This window comes from Camelus bactrianus, chromosome 23, assembly GCF_048773025.1.
Source record: "Camelus bactrianus isolate YW-2024 breed Bactrian camel chromosome 23, ASM4877302v1, whole genome shotgun sequence".
Classification (NCBI taxonomy): domain Eukaryota; kingdom Metazoa; phylum Chordata; class Mammalia; order Artiodactyla; family Camelidae; genus Camelus; species Camelus bactrianus.
The window spans coordinates 26921744-26945536 of NC_133561.1; the positions used below are offsets into that span (position 1 = coordinate 26921744).

At 45.8% G+C, this 23793-nt stretch overlaps 2 protein-coding genes across 17 annotated transcripts in view; one reads left to right on the forward strand and one right to left on the reverse strand.

Moving 5' to 3' along the window:
• Nucleotides 1-18788, forward strand: part of KCNH1 (potassium voltage-gated channel subfamily H member 1) — a 337403-nt gene extending 318615 nt beyond the window's left edge. The window contains exon 11 of the mRNA XM_074351867.1: nt 13207-18788. Within this exon, the coding sequence (XP_074207968.1) occupies nt 13207-14052 (846 nt within the window). The 3' untranslated portion in view covers nt 14053-18788. The remainder of the gene's footprint in view (nt 1-13206) is intronic.
• The window catches only part of HHAT (hedgehog acyltransferase), a 300160-nt gene continuing 277333 nt past the window's right edge, over nt 967-23793 (reverse strand). For 4 of the 16 annotated variants that reach the window (XM_074351883.1, XM_074351868.1, XM_074351871.1 and 1 more), the window contains 9 exons: nt 18453-22697; nt 17786-18035; nt 17386-17555; nt 16091-16677; nt 15127-15348; nt 13413-14057; nt 12523-12784; nt 12280-12359; nt 967-12088 (listed from right to left, as the gene is read on the reverse strand). In XM_074351883.1, the coding sequence (XP_074207984.1) occupies nt 22612-22697 (86 nt within the window). In that variant the 3' untranslated portion in view covers nt 967-12088; nt 12280-12359; nt 12523-12784; ... (4 more) ...; nt 17786-18035; nt 18453-22611. The remainder of the gene's footprint in view (nt 12089-12279; nt 12360-12522; nt 12785-13412; nt 14058-15126; nt 15349-16090; nt 16678-17385; nt 17556-17785; nt 18036-18452; nt 22698-23793) is intronic. The other 12 variants (XM_074351882.1, XM_074351878.1, XM_074351876.1 and 9 more) reach the window with 12 other exon arrangements.

Here is a 23793-nt window from a genome sequence, read left to right on the forward strand (position 1 = left end):
AGAATCCCAGGGTGCCTACAGCGGCAGACCCCTGTCTGAGAGTTCCTCCCCACCTGGGGGACAGGGTGTGGCTCTGCTCCCCACCTGCACACGCCCTGCAGGCAGAGGGCTCGGACAGTACAGACATGAATCACCCAGGCAGAGCGACCTTTGTCATCAGATCCAGCATCTCAGGCCTCTGCCCAGGATGCCACCGGGACTGGGAAGTGGGGACAGTGATGCCTGGTACCCAGGAGGGAAACACAGAAGGAGAGGGCTGGTGTGGCCAGTGAGGGTGTGGGGTTATTGTGTGTAGCTGGTCCATAGGCCCGGAGCAGGGGCATCTGGTCTCCTGAGCGTGTGTGTTGTGTGTACACGTGCATAACCTCTAAGCAAGGGTGTGAAATGTACACCTACATGGCAGTCTTGTTCTATTTCCCAGTGTGTGTCTTTATTTCTAGGCTAGGGCACCGGTTCTCAAATAGTGGTGGAGTTCAGGGTAGGGGGTGGGGTGCATAGACCCTTTTTCTTTCATTTTTTTAAGTGTATAATTTAATGCCATTTATTACATGTACAAGACTGGCAACTATCACCATTATCCATTTCCAAAATTTTTTCAGTATTACGAACAGAAACAGTAACCATTAAGCAGTAACTCCCATTCCCCACGCCCCACAGCCCTGGTAGCCTCTAATCTACTTGTCTCTATAAATGTACATATGCTAGGTATTTCACTTAAGTGGAATCATACAGTATCTGTCTTTTTGTGTCTGGCTTATTTCACTTAGCATGATGTCTTCACTGTTCAGCTGTGTTTTAGGAGTCAGAACTTCATTCCTTTTGATGATTGAATAATATTCCACTGTAGGTATATACTACATTTTGTTTATTCATTGTTGATTGACATTTGGGTTGTTCCCACCTTCTGGCTACAGTGAATAATACTGCATTTGAAAACCGGTGTACAAGTATCTGTTCAAGTACCTGCTTTCAGTCCCTCTGGGTGTGTATCTAGGAGTGGAATTGCTGGGTTACATGGTAGTTCTCGGTGAGCTTTTTGAGGAACTGTGAAACAGTTTTCCATAAAGGCTGCAGCATTTTACATTGCCGTCAGCAATGTATGAGAGTTTGAATTTCTCCACAGCCTTGCCAAAACTAGTTATTTTTTTATTTTTATTTTTTAATTAATAACCATCCTAAAGGGTGTAAAGTAGTATCTCATGATAGTTTTGACTTGCATTCCCCATGGCATGTGTGGCTGGTTATCTTTCCATGTGCTTCTTGGCCATTTGTATGTTTTCTTTTGTTTCTTTGAGAAGCATGAAGTCATTTTGCCCTCTTTTGGATTGGGTGGCTTGTATTTTGTTGCTCAGTAGTAGGAGTTCTTTATATATTCTAGACATGAAATCCTCAGATATGTGGCTTGTGAATATTTTCTCCCACTTTGTGGGCTGTATTTTCACTCTCTTGATTGTATCCTTTGATGCACAGAAAGTATTTAATTTTGATAAAGTCTAATTTACCTTTTTCTTCTACTCCGTATGCTTTCAGTTTCGTACCTAAGAAATCATTGCCAAATCAATATTATGAACACTTTTTCCTTCTAACTATGTTTTCTTCTAACATAAAGTTCAAATAATTTTATAGTTTTGCCTCTTAAATTTAGACCTCTGATCCCCTGGTGAGTTAATTTTTGTATGCAAAGTAGAGAAAGGGTCCAACTTCACTCTTTTGCATACGGCTGTCTAGTTCTCCCAGTATCACTTGACGAAAAGACTGTCCTTCCTTGGAACCTGTGTCAAAAATAATTAACTATGTAGGTGAGGGTTTACTTCTGGATTCTCTTTTCTATGCATTGTTCTTTTTGTCTCTCCTTCTGCCAGTACCACACTGTTTTGATTGCTGTAGCACTGTCATCAAATTTTATATCAGGAAGTATGAGACCTCTAACTTTGTTCTCCTTTTTCAAGATAGTTTTGGCTATTTAGAATCCCTTGAGAATACATATGAATTTTAAAATATTATTTTGTATAAAAATGCCACTGGGATTTGATAGGGATTGCACTGAATGTGTAAATCTCATTGAGTAGTACTGTCATCTTCTTTTAATTGAAGCATAATTAACATACAACATTCCATTAGTTTAATCTGTACAACATAATGATTTAGTATTTGTATACACTGTGAAATTATCACCAAAGTCAGTCTGGTTACCATATGTCACTATACAAAGTTATGGAATTTTTTTTGGGTGTGTGATGAGAGCAACTTTCAAATTTGCAGCACAATATTATTGACCAAAGTCACCACGCTGTGCATTCTATTCCCATGACTGATTTATTTTATAACTAAAAATTTGCACCTCTTGATCTCCTTCACCTATTTCACCCACCCCTCGATACTTTCCCCTTGTTAATTACCAGTTTGTTCTCTGTTATGTTTTGTTTGTTCAGTTGTTTTCATTTTTAGATTCATTTTAGATTTTAGATTCCACATGTAAGTTGAGTCATACAGTATTTGTTTTCCTCTGTCTGACTTACTTCACTTAGCAAGTTCCTCCATGTTGTCAGAAAGTTCCATCCATGTTGTCAAAAATGGCAAGATTTTATTTTTTATGGCTGGGTGGTATTCGTGTGCGTGTGTGTGTGTGTGTGTGTGTGTGTGTGTGTATCATCTCCCACATCTTTATCCATCATCCATCAGTGGACACTTAGGCTGCTTCCATATTGTAAATAACGCTGCTGTGAACATTGGAACGTGTAGTTTTTCAAATTTGTATTTTCATTTTCTTTAAATACCCAGAAGTGGAATTGCTAGATCATATGGTAGTTAATATTTTTAATTTTTTGAGGGACCTCCATGTAGTTTTCCAGAGTGGCTACATCAATTTATATTCCCACCAACAGAGGACAAGAGTCTGCTTTTCTCCGTATCCTGCCTAACATTTATTATTTCCTGACCTTTTGATAATAGCCATTCCAACAGGTGTGAGGTGATACCTCATTGTGGTTCTGATTTGCATTTCTCTGATGATTAATGATGTTGAGTATCTTTTCATGTACCTGTTGGCCATCTGTATGTCTCCTTTGGAAAAATATCTATTCATGTCCTCTGCTTATTTTTTAATTGGGTTGTATGTTTTATTGTTATTGAGCTGCATGAGTTCTTTACATATTTTGGATATTAATCTCTTATTGGATATATGATTTGCAAATATCTTCTTCCATTCAGTACTTTGCCTTTTTATTTTGCTGACTGTTAGTCCTTTGCTATGCAGAAGCCTTTGAGTTTGATAAAGTCCCATTTGTTTCTTTTTGCTTTTGTGGCCATTGACCTTGGAGTCAGATCCAAAAAAGTATCAGTGAGTGTGATGTCAAGGAGCTTACCACCTATGTTTTCTTCTAGAAGTTTTATGGTTTCTGGTCCTACATTCAAATCTTTGAGTTAATTTTTGTATATGGTGCAAGATAGTGGTCCAGTTTCATTCTTTTCCGTATGGCTGGCTGTCCAGCTTTTTCAACACAACTTATTGAAGAGGCTGTCCTTTCCCCATTGTACATTCTTGCCTCTTTTGTCATCAGTTAGCCATATATGTGTGGGTTTTTTTCTGGGCTCTCTATCCTGCTCCATTGATCTACATGTCTCTTTTTATGCTAATATCATACTACTTTGATTACTGTAACTTTGTAACATAGTATGAAATCTGGAAGTACACATTAATTTTTAGGATTTTTTTGTTCTATTTGTGGAAAAAATGCCATTGGAATTTTGATAGGGATTGCATTGATTCTGTAGCTTCTTTTGAGTAATATTATGGGCATTTTTACAATATTCTTCCAATTCATGAGCATGGTATGTCTTTCCATTTCTTTGTATCTTTTTCAGTTTCTTTTATCAGTATCTTAGTTTTCAGTGTATAGGTCTTTCAACTTAATGGTTAAATATATTACCAGGTGTTTTATTTTTTCAATTGTAAATGAGATTGTTTTCTTAATTTCTCTTTATGATAGTTCATTGTTAGTGTATAAAAATGCAACAGATTTTTTTATATGTTGATTTTGTACCCTGCTACTTTACTGAATTCATTTATCAGTTCTACCAGTTTTTTGGTGGAGTCTTTAGTGTTTTCTATATTTAAAATCATGTTATCCACAAATAGTGACAGATTTACCTCTTCTTTTCTAATTTGTATGCCTTTTATTTCTTTTTACTGCCTAACTGCTCTGGCTAGGACTTTCAATACAACGGCAAAACTGGGCATCCTTGTCTTCTTTCTGATCTTAAAGGAAAAACTTCTAGCTTTTCATTTTTCAGTATGCTATTGGCTCTGGGCTTGTCGTATATGGCCTTTATTATGTTGAGGTACATTCCATATATAACCACTTTGTTGAGTTTTATCATAAAGGGATATTGAATTTTTCCAAGTGCTTTTTCTGCATCTATTGAGACAGTCATATGATTTTTTAATTCTTCATTTTGTTAATGTGGTGTGTCACACTGATTGACTTCTGGATGTGGAGCCATCCTTGCATCCCTGGGATAAATCCGCTTGACCATGGTGTATGATCCTTTTAATTATTGTTGAATTCAATTTGCTAATGTTTTATTGAGGATTGTTGCATCTATATTCATTAGGGATACTGACCTGTGATTTTCCTTTTGTGTGGTGTCCTTCTCTGGTTTTGATACCAGTGTAGTGCTAACCTAGTAAAACTTTTCAGAAAAGTTTGAGAGATAGGTATCTAATCTTCTTTGAACATTTGTAGACTTCACCTGTGAAGCCATCTGGTCCTGGTTTGTTGGGAGTTTTCTGATTACTGATTCTGTCTCCTTACTAATAGTCTATTAAGATTATATTTTGTCATGATTCAGTCTTGGAAGATTACATGTTTCTAAGAATTTATCCATTTCTCATAGACATGTATTTTTTAAAAGATCCTCAGGTGATTCTGTCCCTCTTCCCAGTTGATAACCACTGCTAGGAAAGGGGAGGAGGGTGACTCTAGGCTTCCTCCCACAATGCACTGCCAACGTGAAGGAGCCCTGAGTTTCACAGTTGGGGCCAAGAGCTTCAGGATGGAGCTTTTGATGAGAAGTGGTAAACGGTTAAAAACTGTCCAATCTCTAAGAGGTGCCATTTAGAATTGGTCTCCCAGAGATTTCTTCTACTCTAATGAAATCTACTTCTGAGAATGGGGCCATTGAAGTCCAGGGGGACCGGAATGGGGGCCTCTGGGAGTGGAGGCATGGACAGGCAGGCTACTAAACTGCCTCCGGCAGGGCTAAGGGTAGGTAGCCTCATGGCTTACAGATGGGTCCATCCAGCTTCCTAGGGTGGGAGACCACAGAGAAATCGGTAGTGTGTGTCTCCCGGAGATGCCCACAATGCTGCACATGCCCCTCAGGAACCTGGTGCAGGTGAGGCCACATGTTGAGGTTCAGAGTTTTCAGATCAAGTCCATTTCTCTTATACCTTAACCTGGCGTTTGTCTAGAAGCAGGCTATGTTGCATTTCATCTGTCCCCTCCTCTGCTTCCCTGGGTCACTGCCTCCATGTCTGTTATTAACTGGAGGCACAGCTTTACCTGGCCTCCCTCCCTCCAGTTGCCCCTGGGGCAAAACTCCGTGACGCCGCCCCTGCTGGGAGGTTACAGGGGAGTAACTGCAGTGTAGCTTGGGATGTAGCTCATGTGGACAGTGGTCTCCCTGGCCCTGGCACTGCCTGAGAGCCAAAGCAAGCATCGGGGTCTTCAGCTTGCAAGTGAGGAAAACAAGGCTCAGAGAGGAAAGGTAATCGGCTCATCTCTCAGCTGGTTGGTTGTGGCTAGGGTATGACTCAGACATGGTTGGCTGGCCCTAGATACTGAGCTGGAAGAGCATGCTATGAGCAAACAGAAGGCAGACTTAAGCTCTCTACTTCTCTACTTCTGGTGGTGTTTGCAGAGAAGGATGCCTGACCTGGGTGTCAGCCTCTCCCCTCCTCCTGGCCACACCTTGCTACATGGCCCAGGTCCCTCCTGTGCACCCCTCCTGCAGGCAGCCCCAACTCTCAGTGGTCAGTATGGAGCCAAGCTTGACTCTGGAGCTGGGGTATGGTGGCCACCCTTTAGCAGGGACAGGGAGATCTCCGTCCTGGCCCAGGGAGGCATGTGTAGCTTACTGGGTCAGAGACCCTCTGTAAAGCAACTCAGCACAGGCAGAGAATGGAAGTGTGAAAATGGAAGCGGCCTCTTCTAGTGCGCCCTTCTCACACATGCACCCCATATTCCACAGGGAAGGGGACTAAAGCCTCGAAAGAAACGGCTCAGGGAGCCAGTAACTCTCACTTACCAGTAAGAGTCCCTCACCTCTGAGGAGCCCTTAGGACCAGTCCTCCTCCTCCCCACACCCACCCAGGCACTCTTGATTCTCCACTGCCCTGTGGGGGACGCAGGATTCCTCCCAGCCCGGCTCCCAGTTCCTCCCCACCCTGTCCCCATCACTGAAACACCCCCGCAGTGACAGGGACAAGCCGGGCTAGCTCTCCAGATGAGCCCACTCACTTCATTCGGGGCTGCTCTGCTGAGCTCGTGAGAGGGTTCAGGTACCCGAGTGCACATCAGGGAGGGAACCAGTCCTCACTCTGTGATTCTCCCGGACCACCTCTCACCTCAGCCCTGTCCTGGGTGTAGGAGACTTCACTGTATAGACCACTTCTGAGGAGTGTTCAGTTCAGATGTGAGTGAGAGGGTGGTGGATCCTTTCTCGAGGAGTGCTGGTTCTGCGAGTTACCTTGGCAGCTGAGCAACTGCGCGCTGATGAAGCAGTGGGAAGGCACCTGACTTGGGCTCACGTATTTGATGGCTCTGAGAGTCAGCATTCTAGTATGAAAAATGGGAATTTTAACAGTACAACAGAACATGATTTATTGGGAGAATCAAACCCTAGAATAATCCAAACAGTGAGATTGTTAGAACCATCATGTTTCAAAACTAGATAATTGCTTGAATCGAATTATTTGCTCTAGTGCTTTGTGTGTGGGCTGGTATGAGCTGCTGGCTGAAATGAGTGTCCCAGCAGCCCCATCACATGCCACAGGGTGGCACAGACCACAAAGGACAATGACAGTGATGTCAGAGTCCACTCTTCAGTAACATACAAGTTGTCAGAATTCTCAGTTATTTGCCTGTTTTGGTAGAAAGCAACTATTTTTAAGAGTGGAGTTACACCTATGCAAATATGTGCTTTGTATCAGATTCTTTAATCTGGAAAAGAATTAGGAGAAGCCATAAAAAAGAATAAAATAATGCCATTTGCAGCAATATAGTGGACCTGGAGATTGTCATTTTAAGTGAAGCCAGCCAGAAAGAGAAAGAAAAATACCATATTATATCACTCATAAGTGGAATCTAAAAAAAGAAAAAAAAAGACACTAATGAACTCCCCTACGAAACAGAAACAGACTCACATAGTAAACAATCTTTCTGTCACCAGGGGACAAGGAGGTGGGAAGGGATAAATTGGGGGTTTGAGATTTGCAAATATTAACTATTATATGTAAAATAGATTTAAAAAACCCAAATTTCTTCTGTATAGCACAGGGAACTATATTCAATATCTTGTAGTAACCTATAATGAAAAGGAATATATGTATGTATATTTATGACTGAAACATTATCCTGTACACCAGAAACTGACACATTGTAGCTGATTATACTTTAAGTAAAAAAAAGAGAGAAGGCATCCAACCAGAAGAGGTTTGGGACGGACGACTCTGTCCTTAATTACTGTCTTGGTGTGAGCAGCACAAACTGCAGAGGTAACCCACGGTGCTGCAGGTGCAGACGTGCCTGGGTGAGTACTTCCTGATCCACCTCACGGGGTGGTTGTGAGGAGTGAGTTACGGATCTGTCCAAAGTGCTTGGCCCAATATCTGGTCCTTCGTTAGTGCTTGGTTGGTATTAGCCACTACTTGTTTGGAAGCCCGAGCTGAGGAAGGGAGGAGCAGCACTGGAGAGTGACTCAGCTGTAAGGTGGTGGGGGTGAAATGTCAACCTTCAGGGCCCGCCAGGCTCTCCCCTCCCCTCCTGGGCTCCCCTTGCTGCTGTATCCAGGACAGACCCTCTCCCCTTCCATTTCCCTCTGTCTCAGGCTGGAAGGCAAAAGGAGTGTTCAGAAACCTATGCCTAGGGTGCAGAAAAACGTGCTCTGAACTTTCCAGAGCCATGTGAGCAGGATTGTGCAAGAGTTTAAGGGTTAGAGCGAAGTGAGCTGAACACTCAGTCTGAGAAGTACATGGTGGGTTTGATTTCTGCAAGTAAAAGGTCATCTTCCACTTTTTAAAAAATTAAAATATAGTTGATTTGCAACATTGTGTTAGTTTCACAATAGGTATACAGCAACGTGATTGTTATACATATATATTTTTCAGATTATTTTCCATTGTAGGTTATTACAAGGTACTGAATATACTCCCCTATGCTATGCAGTAGATCCTTATCGCTTATCCATTTTATATATGTATATCTGTTAATCCCATACTCCAATTTATCCCTCCCCCACCTCCCTTTCCCCTTTGGTAACCGTAAGTTTGTTTTCTATGTCCCTGAGTCTGTTTCTGTTTTGTATATAGATTCATATATACTTTTTTTTAGATTTCACATATAAGTGATATATATTTGTCTTTCTCTGACTGACTGACTTCACTTAGTATGATAATCTCTAGTCCATCCATATTGCTGCAAATGGCAATATTTCATTCTTTATGGCGGAGTCTGTAAGCTTAAGCCAAACTATTGAAGGGCACTTGGGTTGTTTCCATGTCTTGGCTATTGTAAATAGTGCTGCTATGAACACTGGGGTGCGTGTATCTTTTTGAATTAGAGTTTTCGTCTCTTCTACACATATACCCGGGAGTGGGACTCCTAGCTGCTTTAATTAATTTTTTGAGGAACCTCCATACTGTTTTCCATAGACGCTGCACCAGTTTACATTCTACCAACAATGTAGGAGAGTTCCCTTTTCTCCCCACGCTCTTCAGTATTTATTATTTGTAGACTTTTTGATGCTAGCCATTCTGACCAGTGTGAGGTGAAAGCTCATTGTGGTTTTGATTTGCATTTCTCTAATTATTGATGCTGAACACCTTTCCATGTGCCTGTTCGCCATCTGTGTGTCTGTCGTCTTTGGAGAATACCAATTTAGGTCTTCTACCCATTTTTTGATTCAGTTGTTTGATATTGTATGAGCTGTTTGTATATTTTGGTTATCAAGTCCCATGTCGGTCACACTGTTTGCAAATATTCTCCCAGTCCATTAGTTTTCTTTTCTTTTTATTGATGGTTTCCTTTGCTTGTGCAAAAGCTTTTAAGTTTGATTAGGTCTCACTTGGTTTTTTTTGCTTTTATTTCTTTTGCCTTGGGAGATTTGATCTAACAAAATATTGCTAGGATTTATGTCAGAAAACATTTAGCCTATGTTCTCGTCTAGATATTTTATGGTGAAGTCTTTAAAGCATTTTGAGTCTATTTTTGTATGTGGTATAAGAGAATGTTCTAATTTCACTGATTCACATGCGGCTGTCCAGCTTTCCCAGCACCACTTGCTGAAGAGACTGCTTTTTTCTCCATTGTATATTCTTGCCTCCTTTGTCGAAGATTAATTGACCATAGGTGTGTGGGTTTATTTCTGGGCTCTCTATTCTGTTTCTTTGATCTATAGGTCTGTTTTTGTGCCAATACCATGCTGTTTTGATTACCATGCTTTGTAGTATTGTCTGAAGTCTGGAAGCCTCCAGCTTTGTTCTTTTTCCTCAGGCTTGCTTTGGCAATTCTCAGTCATATAAATTTTAGCGCTATTTATTCTAGTTCTGTGCATATTCCACTTTCTCCTATGGAATAATGAGACAGGAGAGTGTTAACTTGATTTCAAATGTGATGATTAGAGCTTCCCTAGACAGGAGGGAAGTGGTGTTGAGGGGGTGTCAGAGGCTGAACACTGGTCTACTTGTCTCAGCCCTGGAGCATCTCTGATGGAGATGGGTGTCCCCAGCTCCACATTTGGTGCCATTTCTTCCTGCCTGACTGGTGACTTGGCTCACACTGGGGAAAGAAGGGTATGAGAGAGACTTCTGGCTGGGAGAGTGGAGGCTGAGGGGTCTGTGAGACATCAGTATAGCTGTGCTCTGTGTAGGAAGATAGGTTGCGAGCTGGGGCTGAAGAAGAGAGCGGCATTGCTTTGTGAATGTGACGGGAGGGAGAGGTAGCTCACGAATGTCATTGCGTTGCATCGCCGCAGCTAGGCTGGAAGGGGGAATTTTTGTAGATAAGGCGCTGAGGCTTAGAGAGATCAAGACATTTCCTCAGGGTCACAGCAGGGTGGGCATTTGTACTGGTCTTGTCAGCTCCTCTGCTGGCTCTTAGCTGCACGAAGGTGAGCTGAGCACTGAAGCAGGCAGACCTCATGGAGGACGGAGAGTAAAGGGGAGGCTACTACGCTCAGGGGATGGGAGAGAAGCAGTAAAGGAAACCGAGTCCTGCTCTCCCCAGGCTGCCATTCCACATGACGGTAAACTGGGTGCCTTAACAACAACAGAAGTGTACTCTCTCTCAGGTGTGGAGGACAGAAGTCTGAAACCAAGGTGTCTGTAGGATCAGCTCCTTCTGGAGGCTCAGAGAAAGATTCATTCCATGACTCTCCTTGTTTCTGGTTGCTGTCAGCAATCCTTGGCATTTCTTGGCTTGTAGCTGCATAATTCCAATATCTACCTTCATCTTCACATGACCCTTTGCTCTGGGTTTTGTGTCTTCTCTTTTCTGTCTCTTATAAGGACGCTCATTTGTGGATTTAGGGTCGACTGATGCAGTATGATCTCATCTCAAGGTCTTGACCTTATTACATCTGCGAAAACCTTTATTCCAAATACTGTCACATTTTAAGGTGCAGGTGGACATGCCTCTTGGTGTCTGTAATGCAATCCACCACACTGAGGGAGCAAAAGGAAGAGAGTGACAAATCTGGCCCTAGTGAAATGCCAGAGGTCAGTGACTCCCACACAACAGTGCCATCTCTTCCCTGAGCAGCAAACAAAAGATGCATCTTCTGCACTTGGTGGCACTGAGAAGGCAGGCTCCTCATTTCTCTGGGGTTTGAATCCTCCTTAAGACAAAGGAACAGGTGCCTCTGTAGGAGTCTTTTAGGCCCAGGCTAGTCTGTCAAAAGAAGACCTTGCTGATCTGCCCACTCTCAGTGGGGGCCCTTGCGAGATGATGCCAGTCCTCATGGGATGTCACTACGGGGACTGGAAAGCTCATTCTTGATTAATGCCAGGAGCAAGTGCAGATGTTGCACGGTGGTGGGAAGGCCAGCCTGGGGGCTGCACTCTGAGTGCCACTGGACCAGGTCACCTGACAGCAGAGAACCTCTAGCCTCTAGATTCTTTGTGGATGAAGTCCACTAGGACCTCTGTGTTCCTACTCTTCCTACCCCGTGCTATGCCCTGAGGATAACTGGTGACCTCACCACTCTCCAGGGAGGCAAGATTTTTTCCAATAACCAAAACACTGGGCTCATGTGTCTCAAAGCCTGGATCTCATGCTGTCATGCCTCCATGCTGCTGAATTACAGGACCACACTGAGTAGGTCCTAATGTACCTAGTAAGTCCTTCTGTCTTTAAATGCTCTGAAAGCCTCAACTTCTGGGCCTCTCTCCCACCCTTGGCCAGATCTCTCTACTTCATGGTTCTGTTCCTGAATTCTTTAGAGAAGCTGGTTATGGATAGGGAGTAAGAGAAACTAGTGGAGGAGGGGTGGTGGGGCTGGGTTAGAGGTTATCGACAGATACAAGAGAAGATCATCCTCTCCCCTAAAACCAGGGCATTTCCCCTAGCAGAATGGCTTAGAACATGGGCATGGACGGGGACTCAGAGGGCTAGGTCTTAGCTCCCCAGTGAGTGCTCTCAGGTGGCCACCTACCCTTTCTAAGCTTGGTTTCTTCATCTGAAAACTGAGGATAACGACTGTACCCACCTGCCGGAGTTGCCGCAAGGACAGCGTGAAGTAGCACACGTCAAACTACAGCTGGACTCAAGACAGTCTTTCGGGCAGAAGAGGGGTATGAGCACAGCAAAGGCTGTCAGGATTGGGAGACGGGAGTGAAATCAGGGAAGGCTTTGGAGGAGGTGCTGTTTGAGCTTCGCCTTGGTGTGAGGAGGACTGGGATGTCTGGTGGAGATGAGGGGCCACTCCCAGAACAAAAGGGTAAGGCTACCAACTCAGAGTACTGGGGGAACAGGCAGAAAGGGTCCTGATCCTTCTACTTACCGTCCCTCCATCCTTGTGATGCTTTTAGTTGGGTTACTCTTCAGAGTGGACGAGATTCTCCTGAGTCCCATGGCTTATATCTATAGGAGCAGACAGGGTATGGCTGAAGGGGACCAGGAGAGGCAAGGTTATAAAAACCATAGCTAGGCATGGAGAAATGCTGCCTGTGGAGGTCAGAAAGCCACGCATTGGGACCCAAGTAATGTGGCTTGAGGATTTAACCAGGTGGTCCGTCCCACCCACCTGTTAGTGTCAAGTCGTCCAGTGCCAGGAGCTTTGATGAAGTCAGGTGACAGGTGTGAGCCTCCAGTCTGCCAACGGTGTGCTGACTGAGTCCTGGTGTCAAGCAATTCAGTGTTTGTTGGATTCCTCTGTATTTATTGGCACTTTGTATAAAATGATCATCTTGTCGATCGTATCTGGCGGCATCAGAGAGCTCTGGGTCAGGTGGAGGGACAGCAAGGGCTTCCTCGAGGCAGTAGAGTGACTTACAGATCATCTGTACCTAGAGGTAAAAAACAAAAACACAAGGAAAAAAAAAAAGCACAGGTTTTGAAATGGTGGGGGCACAGGAGGATTCATTTTAAGCACTCACAGCGGGCTAGTGCTTGCACGTAAGTCATCATCTGTTGGCTTTACAAGTCAGAAAGGTAGGGATTTCTCCCCCTTTTGAAGGAGGAAACTGAGACTCAGAAGTTAAGATACCTGTTGAGATCACACGGCTAAATGGCAGAGCTGGGACTTCATTCTGGCTGACCCCAAAGCCCAGGCTCCTGGCATGACACCACCTGTGCCTCCCCAAAACCTGGGGGTCCTGTGGCAAGTCCTTGGGGCAGGCTTTCCTCGGGGTATCCTGTAATATGTGGCTTAGGCTGTGCTCAGAGCCACCACCGAGTTAACAGGGCATGTCATTCTGTCTTCCTCCAGATCGTGTTCCGGAAGATCAGCGACGTGAAACGGGAGGAGGAAGAGCGCATGAAACGGAAGAACGAGGCCCCCCTGATCTTGCCGCCCGACCACCCTGTCCGGCGGCTTTTCCAGAGGTTCCGACAGCAGAAGGAGGCCAGGCTGGCCGCGGAGAGGGGAGGCCGGGACCCGGACGACCTGGACGTGGAGAAGGGCAGCATCCTCACCGAGCACAGCAACCATGGCCTGGTGAAGGCCAGCGTCGTCACCGTCCGCGAGAGCCCCGCCACACCTGTGGCCTTCCCGGCGGCTGCCGCCTCTGTGGGGCTGGACCAGGCTCGGCTGCAGGCGCCCGAGGCCGAGGGCCCCAAGGCCGGCGGGGGCGACTGTGCCAAGCGCAAGGGCTGGGCCCGCTTCAAGGACGCCTGCGGCAAGGCGGAGGACTGGAGCAAGGTGTCCAAGGCTGAGTCCATGGAGACGCTCCCCGAGAGGACGAAGGCGGCGGGTGAGGCCACGCTCAAGAAGACAGACTCGTGTGACAGCGGCATCACCAAGAGCGACCTGCGTCTGGACAACGCGGGCGAGGCCCGCAGCCCCCAGGACCACAGCCCCATCTTGGCGGAGGTCAAGCATTCCTTCTACCCCATCCCCGAGCAGACGCTGCAGGCCACCGTCCTGGAGGTGAAACACGAGCTCAAGGAGGACATCAAGGCCCTGAACAGCAAAATGACGAACATTGAGAAACAGCTCTCCGAGATACTCAGGATACTAACTTCCCGCAGAGCCTCCCAGTCTCCTCAGGAGCTGTTTGAAATCTCCAGGCCTCAGTCCCCAGAATCAGAGAGAGACATTTTTGGAGCCAGCTGAGAGGTCTGTTGGGGGAGGAAAAAAAAAAGTCAAAGAGGAGAAAACCTACCATCCTGCCCTGGACACCGCCCCCACCACACACAGCTACATGACCAACAACTTTGCAAGTAGGCTCTTCCCGACAGAAAAGCCCAGGGGGACCCGTCGCTGAAGCCCGCTCGCTCCTCTCTCTCTGGGGAAAGATCCGGGAAGAGGAGTGTGTGCCACCCCGCAAGATGGCAGCTGCATCTGAACTGTCTCTGCACAATTATGGAAGAGGGGGCATGCCGTCTAAAGGGTATTTTCCTTCATTTTTAATTTTTTACTGCCATGATATTTGTAAAAGATAGAAACTACCAGAAAAGAACAGCAGCCCCTTGGGGAGTGGTGGGAGAGCACCGAGAACCTGTACCAGGCTGGGCTCCTCCGCCAAGACCCCCGAAGACTGTGGTGGGCACAGGGAGTGCGCAGCATTCCCTGTCCTTGGACATCACCAGGTATTTGCCTACAGTATGTGTAACAAGCTCGGGACAAGGGGACTCTGTCCCTAATGGTTCAGGCCGAGAACCAGCTGAAGTGCTTGTGGCGCCTCCTCTAGGCACTTGGTCGCCTTTCCCAAAAGAGATGAGCCGAGTGTAAGAGCTGGAGAGGGGCCGTGGGGACCCAGAGATTCTCCTATGGGAGAGCCACAGGGGAGGGCCCCCGGGGCCCCAGGTGAATCTCTGGCCTGACGCCACGCCACTAGCCTCACCACGCAGGCTCCTTTGCTTCTTTCCGTGTCAACCTCTTCCCAAGTGTTCCTGTGGCATTCCTCAGGGTATGGAGCATTGGCAGGAAGGGTGATGAGCCCAGATTTGCTTTATTAGCAAACCAGACACACACGTAACCTCAGAAAAATGATTGTAGTAAGCACTGTTTATATTATGATTCTCACTGGGATTGCCCTACAGAAGTTTGTATTTTGTCCGCTGCATGGGTTCACATAGGACACTCGGGAGCCATGCTTGGCCTTATTTTAAAGCTAATCTCTTTATCGCATACTAACGTCAAGACTTCAAGAGAAACCGAAGACTGCAGGGCCGCGACTGAACTTACTTCAGGAACTGGAGACAGAGGCAAGGGTTTCCAGGCTGCCTCTGTAAAGTGATGGAGAGAGGTGGCCATGGAGCTGTGGTCCACAGGGAAGGTCTGAGCTCAGAATGACGATCATGGAGCCACCTACGGGTCATCCAAGTCCCTATGCCACCATGCTCGGGACCCTCCACTGCCTCGCCTTCACCTGGGGTCGGGTAATCCTTGGGCTCCTTTCAGTGGCATCTGAGAAAGGCAAGAGAAGAGGTCTCTCCCAGAGAAAGTGCAAAGAGGGGTCAGGACTCTAAAAACTCAGCTTCAAAAGGGTGAAGTTAGGCATGCAAATGATCTGGACCGTTAGTGCCAGCATGGAACTATCCAGGGCACTGACCTTCTGCACGTGTTACGCCACGGTCATCCCATCCTCAGGACGGAAGGGAGCCTGAAGGTCAGGGCCTGCCCTACCAAAGCTAGCTAGTGTTTCTGAAAGCCCCCTCTCCATGCCCACCTTCCCCCCGCACCCCTTCAGTCCCACTCAGTGGCCATGGCATGACCCGGGACTTGGACCTCAGTTGTCTGTGCAGAGAGGAGCTGTCCCCAGGGTTGGCACAGACAGTCCTGGGGAGCAGGATTCTTTCCCAGAGGCCCCGCACACTTTTGCAGCTTCTCCCAGGAGGCTTATGGGGTGGCCCCTGGCTTCCCGAGGCTGAGACCTTATTGGGCCCAGTAAGGTCTCAGCCCTAGATGGCAGCTTGCAAAGAGGAGGACGTGACATTTCCCAAGGCCGAGCCCTGACTGTTTATCACTCTGGCTAAGTGATGGGGCTTTCGGCCTCTTTCACTTGACAAGCTGCCAGCCAGTCCTCGGGGCTGAGGCTGTAAAATAGCTGGAATTCCATCTGCCAGCTGGCCCTGAAACGTTCTAGTTTGTTCTAGTGTGCTGTTCCTTAAACTTGCTCGTCAGCCTGCTTCCAAAGTTGAGAACTCACCGCTTTAAGGTGGGGCGAGGGCCCTGATACCTCCCGCATCCGGCTGCCCCGCTCTCCGGGACTCGATGGCAGGCTCCTGTGCAGCTCCCTGCAGGCCCTGCCCTCCAGCTCTGCCTGGGGAGTACAGGGCTGTCAAGCTGAGGGGCAAAGATGCTGATGGGTGAGGCTTTGAAGTCCAGACCTGTTTAGAGGGGAAAAAATCACGCTTCATGAATGTATTGCTGGATCGACTCCTCGGAGTCAAACTGGGCTAGTGACAAGCAGCCTGGATCGACTGTCAGGGCCTGCAACACACCCTCCTGGGGGTGACGGTGGGAGCACCACCGGGGTGGCTGTCTATGCTTTTATTCTTCTCCAGTCAAGGATTTGGGGGATTTTTGCTATAATGGTTTTTCTCTGGGGAAAGGAAAAAAAATTTTTTAATGAGCCAAACCACCTTCCCTTGCATTTTTATGACGTGCACTTGGCCACGGGCTGCTTTGTGCTACCTACCTACCCTTGCCCAGATGCTGCGCTGGCCTCCCAAGCAAGGACCACGAGCTTCAGATACCACTGACTCAGCCTTCCCCTGTACAGTTATCTGGTGGCTGAAGAGAGATCAGGGAAACCAAAGGCATTTGGGTATTGGACCCAACCTTTAGACTTAGACTTTAGAGCAAGTTTTGCTATGAGATGTAGATTTACCTGAGCTATTTTTTTTTCCTTTTTGAGGGAAGGGAACAGGATGTATTTCTACCATTGCCCAGTCATTGCTGGGTACTTGATCTCTTCCATAAACTCCTTACTTTGCACGTTATGCACAGGGAGGCTCCATTTCCCAGAGAGCCTCCTGACAGGCTGTTAGGAGCAGGAGGTCCTGCCCCTACCACTTGGTTGTTTGCTGAACATGCCCTCCCCCTGCTGATGGCAGCGTGGGAGTGGGGCTTGAGTCTATGAAATAAGACGGTCAACAAGACAGTACACTGGTTCTTGGTGGAGAGCTCCTCCACCAGGTATGACGAGATTCCTGGAGGAAGGACAGCGAGGCAGCCGTCTAGTTGAGGAGCCCTGGTCCCATGCACAATTCTGATATCTCCACCTTCATCCATCCCCTTCCCTCACACTCACGCTCTCTGGCTTGATTCTCCCTCTAAGGCCATTCTTTATATTCTAGATGTCAGATGAAATCTGTGTGCAAAGAGTTTGTAGCTTAGCAGTAGGCAACCCGGGGCTTTTCAAAAACTCTGATGCTACATACAACAAGCATTTCAAAACTGTTCCCATCTCTTGTCATTTAATTCCTGGGCTTGTTTTACCTTCCACCTTCTAGAGCATCCTCTGTGCTGTCTGCTGGAATCCTCTTTCAGAAGTGGAGTTAGCACAGCTCAGAATAAAAACACATTCCATCACACCACCCTATCCAGCAATCACCTTCTCCCAAATCCTTAGGTGGAAAGTACAAAACCAGCTCTGTAACTGTCCAAGCCTGTGTGGGGAGTAAAATGAAAGCCAGGTAGGTGGAGGAGGAAGAGCCTCCTCTCCCCTTGCTGCTCGGACCACCCTATGACACATGTACCCTCCTGGTGGCGATACAAGTCCATGTTCATTTGATGAATAGATTTGTACAGTGTTTTTTTTGCAATAAAGATGTTTAGCCTTAAGACCCTTGAATGGAACTCCAACTGTGATGGAGCTGCCAACACTCTTTCCCCTCACCTCCCTCCTTACATAGTGTTGCTTAAAGAGGAGGCCCACAGAGGGAACACTCCGGCGCCCGGATGGCCTCTCTTCTGTCTCTCCATCATTGCACTGCCTTCTTGCTCGCTTCAGTAAAAACTACCTTCACCAGCTCTTGTGCCCTCCAACCGGAGATTTCACTGTCCTTTGAGCACCAACTGCAGCCATCAGAGAAAGCACTGTTTTCTCACCCAGTGTGTTCATGTTGAGACGTTTTAATTGCCGCCACCTATGGTTCAAAAGAATCAATGTGAATTTGTCTCCAGCTTAAATGAGTTTCGAATGAAACTTCACTCTCATGCGAGCATATCAGATTCCCTCTGGAACCTCTAGAATTGGACTTGAATACCCGACAGGTGCCGGACCTGGGAGGTGCCCCCCGCCCGCCCGCCCGCCCTCAAAGTTTTCCTAGAGCCATTGCCTCTTTATCTGTGACTTCTGAGTCAGCCAACAGATAGGTTAGTTGTTCAATGAGAAGCTCACAGATCTTGTATCAGGATATGAACTGCTTTTCTGTGAAGAAAGGTGTAACCCCCCCGCCCCCCATGAATGTATTCTTTTACTATTCAGACGCGGTATTTGTGCATCCGATGGAGACTGCCCAGATCTGACATTTCTCCGCCACCGCAAGGACACTTCTACTCACGAGCAGTTCGTCATTTGGCCCTCCTGATATTAACACTCTTCCCGTTGCGTCCGGCCAAATCCTTCATTGGGTTTTTCTTCTTCCTTTGCATCTGCCACCTTGTCCAAATGAGCATGCACCAACAGAAGTGCAAATGAGCTGACACTGTTTTTGTGGTCAGTTGAGGATGCTGCCAGGACTCCACGGTATGACTGCAGCTTGGGGAATGTTAAGAGAAACATGGGCCCCTCCATTGTTACCCCCTTCTCAACATTTTTAAACAAGCACAAATGACATTTGTAAAATAAAAAAAAAGTTTATTTATTATGGTAATAAACTATTTTATACATGATGATACATGAGTGCTGTTGCCTTTCCTTATGTACGTTCAAGGCATTGAACTGGGTGGTCTGACCTGAGATGACAGAACCAGGCGGGTGGTACTTTCTCCTTGTCAGGAGCCTGGGGAGCTCTAATTTGGACAGCACTTGTAATTGTGGGGTCTTTGAGAACTTAAAATTCTAGAGACACCAAGATTGTGTGTCAAAGTACTGCACAGTGAGAGAATGGGGGTGAAGATGCCCTGCCGTATGATCTTGAAATAGTTACCTGCTACACAAACGTACAGAGATGCCTTCAAACCCTGGCATCACTGGAAAATTGGGGTACAGCATGTTGATTTAACACATAACTGAAGGTGACCTCCTACCTAGGGCTGAGCTTTTTAACCTTGAACAATTTGGGTTGAAATTTGTGTATTAATGCTTTTCTGCCTTTAAAATATACTACAAAAATTTAACTGAATCTTTTCAGAATGACTCAGTGTTAACAATAGGAGTGCTGACCTGTGCTTTAATTCATTGATGGTCTCAGAAGCTATTAAGGTAGAGGACCGCTTGCCCCTAAACTAGTCCTATCCACCAGCACTGTTTCAGTTCTGCTGTGGTCTAATGGGCATTGCTTCCTGCTCATGGCAAGATTCTCCATGATACCACCAATAGTTCTTATTTAATACCAATGGACATTTCAAAAATGGCATTCTTTTTATAGACAGCAGAACGTAATTCAGGGATGAGGAATCTGTGATTTGCAAGCCTTATTCAGGCCCCTCCTTGATTTCACACAGCTGCAATATAAATCCAGTACTTTTAATCACTTTCTCATACACTATTTACAGTGCAGAAAAGCATAATAAAACTAATTTAAGCGTGATTTTTTAAAATTCTAAATGATTGATGTTCATTTTAAAAAGTCTCACCTAAGAAAGCACTAAATATTGCATTCTTTAGATATCCTCAACAGTGAAAAAAAATCCTTCTTTGTGAATATGATTTTTATAATTAGTCAAAAGGACCAATGATACAGAGCCAAAGAACAGATACTACATTTTGGGTGCCAAATGGTTTCAACCATAAAAAAGAGGGATTTTGTTGGTTTGTTTTAAAATAACAGTTTCCCTGAAGAAAGGCCTCACAGAGCCATCGCAACATGCACTGAGAAAGGCCAGTGCTGTCAAGATAATCTGGTTTCTCATGAGTTGGCCCTATTGTAGGAATACATTTGATAGAGAAGAAACTCATTATAGTACAGTTAATTTCTTAAAGTTAATGATTATTATTTTAAATAAGCAATGAGCAGCCTGGAGAAAGAAAAGGAGAAAACCACTGCCACTAAATTACTATTCTCCCAATATATAGATCATTATACAATTATTATATGATTGATATATTTTCTTCCTAGGTCTGCAGTCTGATAGAACAAAAGGCTTTTTCTGCTGTCACTTCGAACAAATTGATCTGAAGAAATAATGAAATACCTCTCAGTCTTCTTGCATGGTCCCAAGAATTAGTCAAAATGACCAGCATCTGTCTGTCCTTCAGATGTTTTACGCGCCTCCTTGGGGATCACCATGGCGATCACGCTTGGAGCTGTCCGAGGTGCCCACAGAACCAGATAGGAGTCAGAAGATCCTGGGGCTAGAAGCAACCTTAGGATCTGTCTAGTTGTTCCCCAGCCCTGTGGTCAGGGCTGCTAACTATGGAAAGTGACACGTCAGATGTTCCTCAGCTGGAACTGCTCTGTCTGCCCAGACACCTCAAGGGTCTTTAACTTAAAGCAACTCCAAGAGCTGAGGTCACAGGCATGAAAAGAGACATATTATCATTTCCACGTTACAGCTGGAGGACAGCAAGAGGTTCAAGTTAAGAGAACAGTGGTTCTGGATAATCCACCTGTTGGTTAATCAGGCTTCGGTATACATACAGCTAAACACAGTAATCATTTACTAATTCCTAAGACCCACTCTAAATCATATAATAGCTTAAAAGAAATTCAGGATTATTGCTTTCAAGTATATTCACTGACTCTTCCAGTACAGTTTAATGAGTGAATAAGCCTATTTGTTTTTATATAAATGGTGTCTGAAGAGTTGAAAATATTTTGCATTTTATATATCTGTATGCACATATATTAGACACATCCTTACAATCATCTTCATACTACCTTTTTCCCTTAGCAAGCTCTTCCCTTGCAGGTCAACTTCAACCAAATGCCCTCTGGCTGACTACAGATCTTGAATTAGTGTTAAAAGCCCATGAAGTTGTACTGTATTCATTCGCCTGCTCACTAACTCAACCTTACCGCCTCCTTAAAACTTTCCAGTACCTTGGATTCACCAGCCTGTGTCTCTTTCTCCTTTACTAACCCAGCTGCCCTGGTCCTGCCTGTCTCCCTCCAGCCTCTGTCTTCTGCAGCTAACATGGTGTGTGCCCACTCCTTGTCGTCCACCTCTGGTCCCCTCCCCACTTCTTCCAAGCAGAGTGGCTAGGAAGAAAGGACACCAGCAAAATGACTGGTCCTGCACTCTAGGAGTTTAGACCTCACTGAGCTAATAACGATAGCCAGGACACAAGGACAATACCAAATGAGCAATGTGAGACAGTGGGGCACAGCGCAGGTCCAAGTGCACCTTCCCCTCAATGACAATTCCTGGGCCTGAGATGTTCCGGTTCTCCCATAATTGGGTACACTATGGATTCAAATTTTAAAGCTGCTTCACTTAACCCCTGCCCCTTCAAAGCAAACAAACAAAAAAGCCAAAACCAAATAGAAGTATTCTGAATTATCTACCACTTGAGGCCATTAGTGGCCTGCCAGCATCTTCCCAGTGAATAATTCAGAATTATGTCAGTGTGTTTAGATTGTAAACATTTGCCTTAAAATATTCAAAACAATTCTACAAAAATGTGGGTTATCTATGTGATGGAAAAGGCTCTATTGTATTTGAAACAAAACACAACAAAACATAAACCACTGAGTATAAGCCAGTTGGTGGGAAGACGGCTGTTGGGACGTGCGTAAAGAGCGGAGAGGCCACAGGAAGTCATCCTTACCCTCTGTGACTTGCCTGATAGCGCCTGTCTATGGATACATTATTCCCTGGTTTTTTTTTTTAATTCTGCTTTTTTTTTTTTAATATCTTGAACAATTAGTTGTCAAGTAGGGAACTGCCATGTTTATATTTCTCTGAAAATCTAGGAAGCAAGCAGCCAAGTGTAGATCACCCTGGTGAAGCTCAAAGAACAGCTCTCCTTGGGTACAGACTCCTTGTGATGCCACAGAACACGTTCTGTCCTCTCTGCCCGGGGAATTAGACACACAGCTGTGGCTCTGTTACCTACCTGCTGAGGAGATAAAGTGTGAGGCTAAACCCCAGTGCTGGTTCTAGAGATGTGACTGCAGGACAGGGGAGAACGGGGGGAGGGGGGGTTACTTCAACACCAACATGTTTCAGAAATACTGCCCGGTGGAGGACAAGTCCATCACTAATCAGGATTTCTCTGCCTCAGTCAAGAAATGTCTTCCATTTAATTCTTGGTAAAGGAGAAAGACGGGCCCCTTGGAACTGGGTCCTGGATCACAGTGTCACCATGTGTAGCTAAGCAAGACACTTTACAGCTCTGGACCCCAGCTTCCTTGACAAGAAAATGATGGAGCTGGGGGAGACAATCTCTAAGTTCCCAAAGTTATGTGAGCTCAAGCATCCAGTCTTGGAAAGAGGTGACTTCAAGAAAAGATGAGCAGATCAAGCACTGGTCCCCTGGAGGTTACCTTGGGGTGCGAGGTCAGAGTGAAGCACCATCTGCCCTGGAAGCCAGCAACAGGGGCCGGCGGCATTAGTTTATGAGTATGTCTGGGCCCAGGCAATGCCCACGTGGGAGTAGCAGTACAGGAATCCCAGGACAGAGAGGGTCACCCACGGCCAACCTGCAGGGGGAGGTCAGAGATGGAAGAGCAGTTAGAAATGCCTGAGGCAGGACCACCCACGAGTGCAAACTTTGCAGAAACAGCATGGGCCTTGGTTAATGCATTAAGACACGTGCCTCCTAGAAAGTCTGCTCTAACTGGAAGGCCAGCAAATTGACCCCTACGTCCCCACTGGGGTCAGCATAAAATCGAGGGGTGCACTATCGCACATGCAAATTATGTTTAGAAATAGGACAAGCTTTTAAAGAACACATATTTAGAAACCAAAGCAGTTAATCATCAAAAAGATAAAAAGTGCACGAGACCCACAGTAAATCTCAAAATACACATGGACCGTTGTTTCGAATTGAGTGCCATCTGTAAGCACGCAGAAGAACGAGCCTAAATTAAACATTTGCGTTCGAAAGTCAAGCTTTTAGTGGTTCCTTCAACAAGCACTTGTCTTAGAATATCTGATGTTCTTTTCTTTCTTCTTTTTTAAAAAATTAACAACCCTTTCTGCTGCGTATTTGTTGCTTAATGACCTCCATGCTTTCTATGTGTTTCACTTATTCAAATGCTTACTAGGGGCCTGGAGAGCCAGAGGTGCTGTGGAAGGTACCAGATGCCAAAAAAGAAAGGCTTAGTCCTGTGTCAAAGGTGCTCCCAACACCAGCTTGGAAAAGACAAACACACTCCTGTGGGATTTACGAGCCATGTAACATGTGCTCAGTAATGATGTGTACAGAGCACACTTAAACTGGGCCGTGTGGGGTGTCCCTTGCCACATGGAAAGGGACAGGGACAAGCTACCAGAGAGACCACCTGACGTGTGAACATCACAGGTCATCCAAGAAACAGGGATCGTGTGATGTGACTCCTGCACAGGCAGGGGCGGGCAGGGTAGGGACAGAAGTAGGGAGGAGGCATTTGGGAGCCACTGTGGGTTAGTATAACTCTAGCAGGCTCTTTTCTATGTCGACCATAAGCTGCCATTATTATTATGACTTGGGTTCGATCGGCATAGCATAGTGGTTAAGTATGCAGTCCTTGAAATGGAGTTAGACACAAGTTCAAATCCTGGCTCTGCCATTTGCCAGCTGTGTGACCTTGAGCA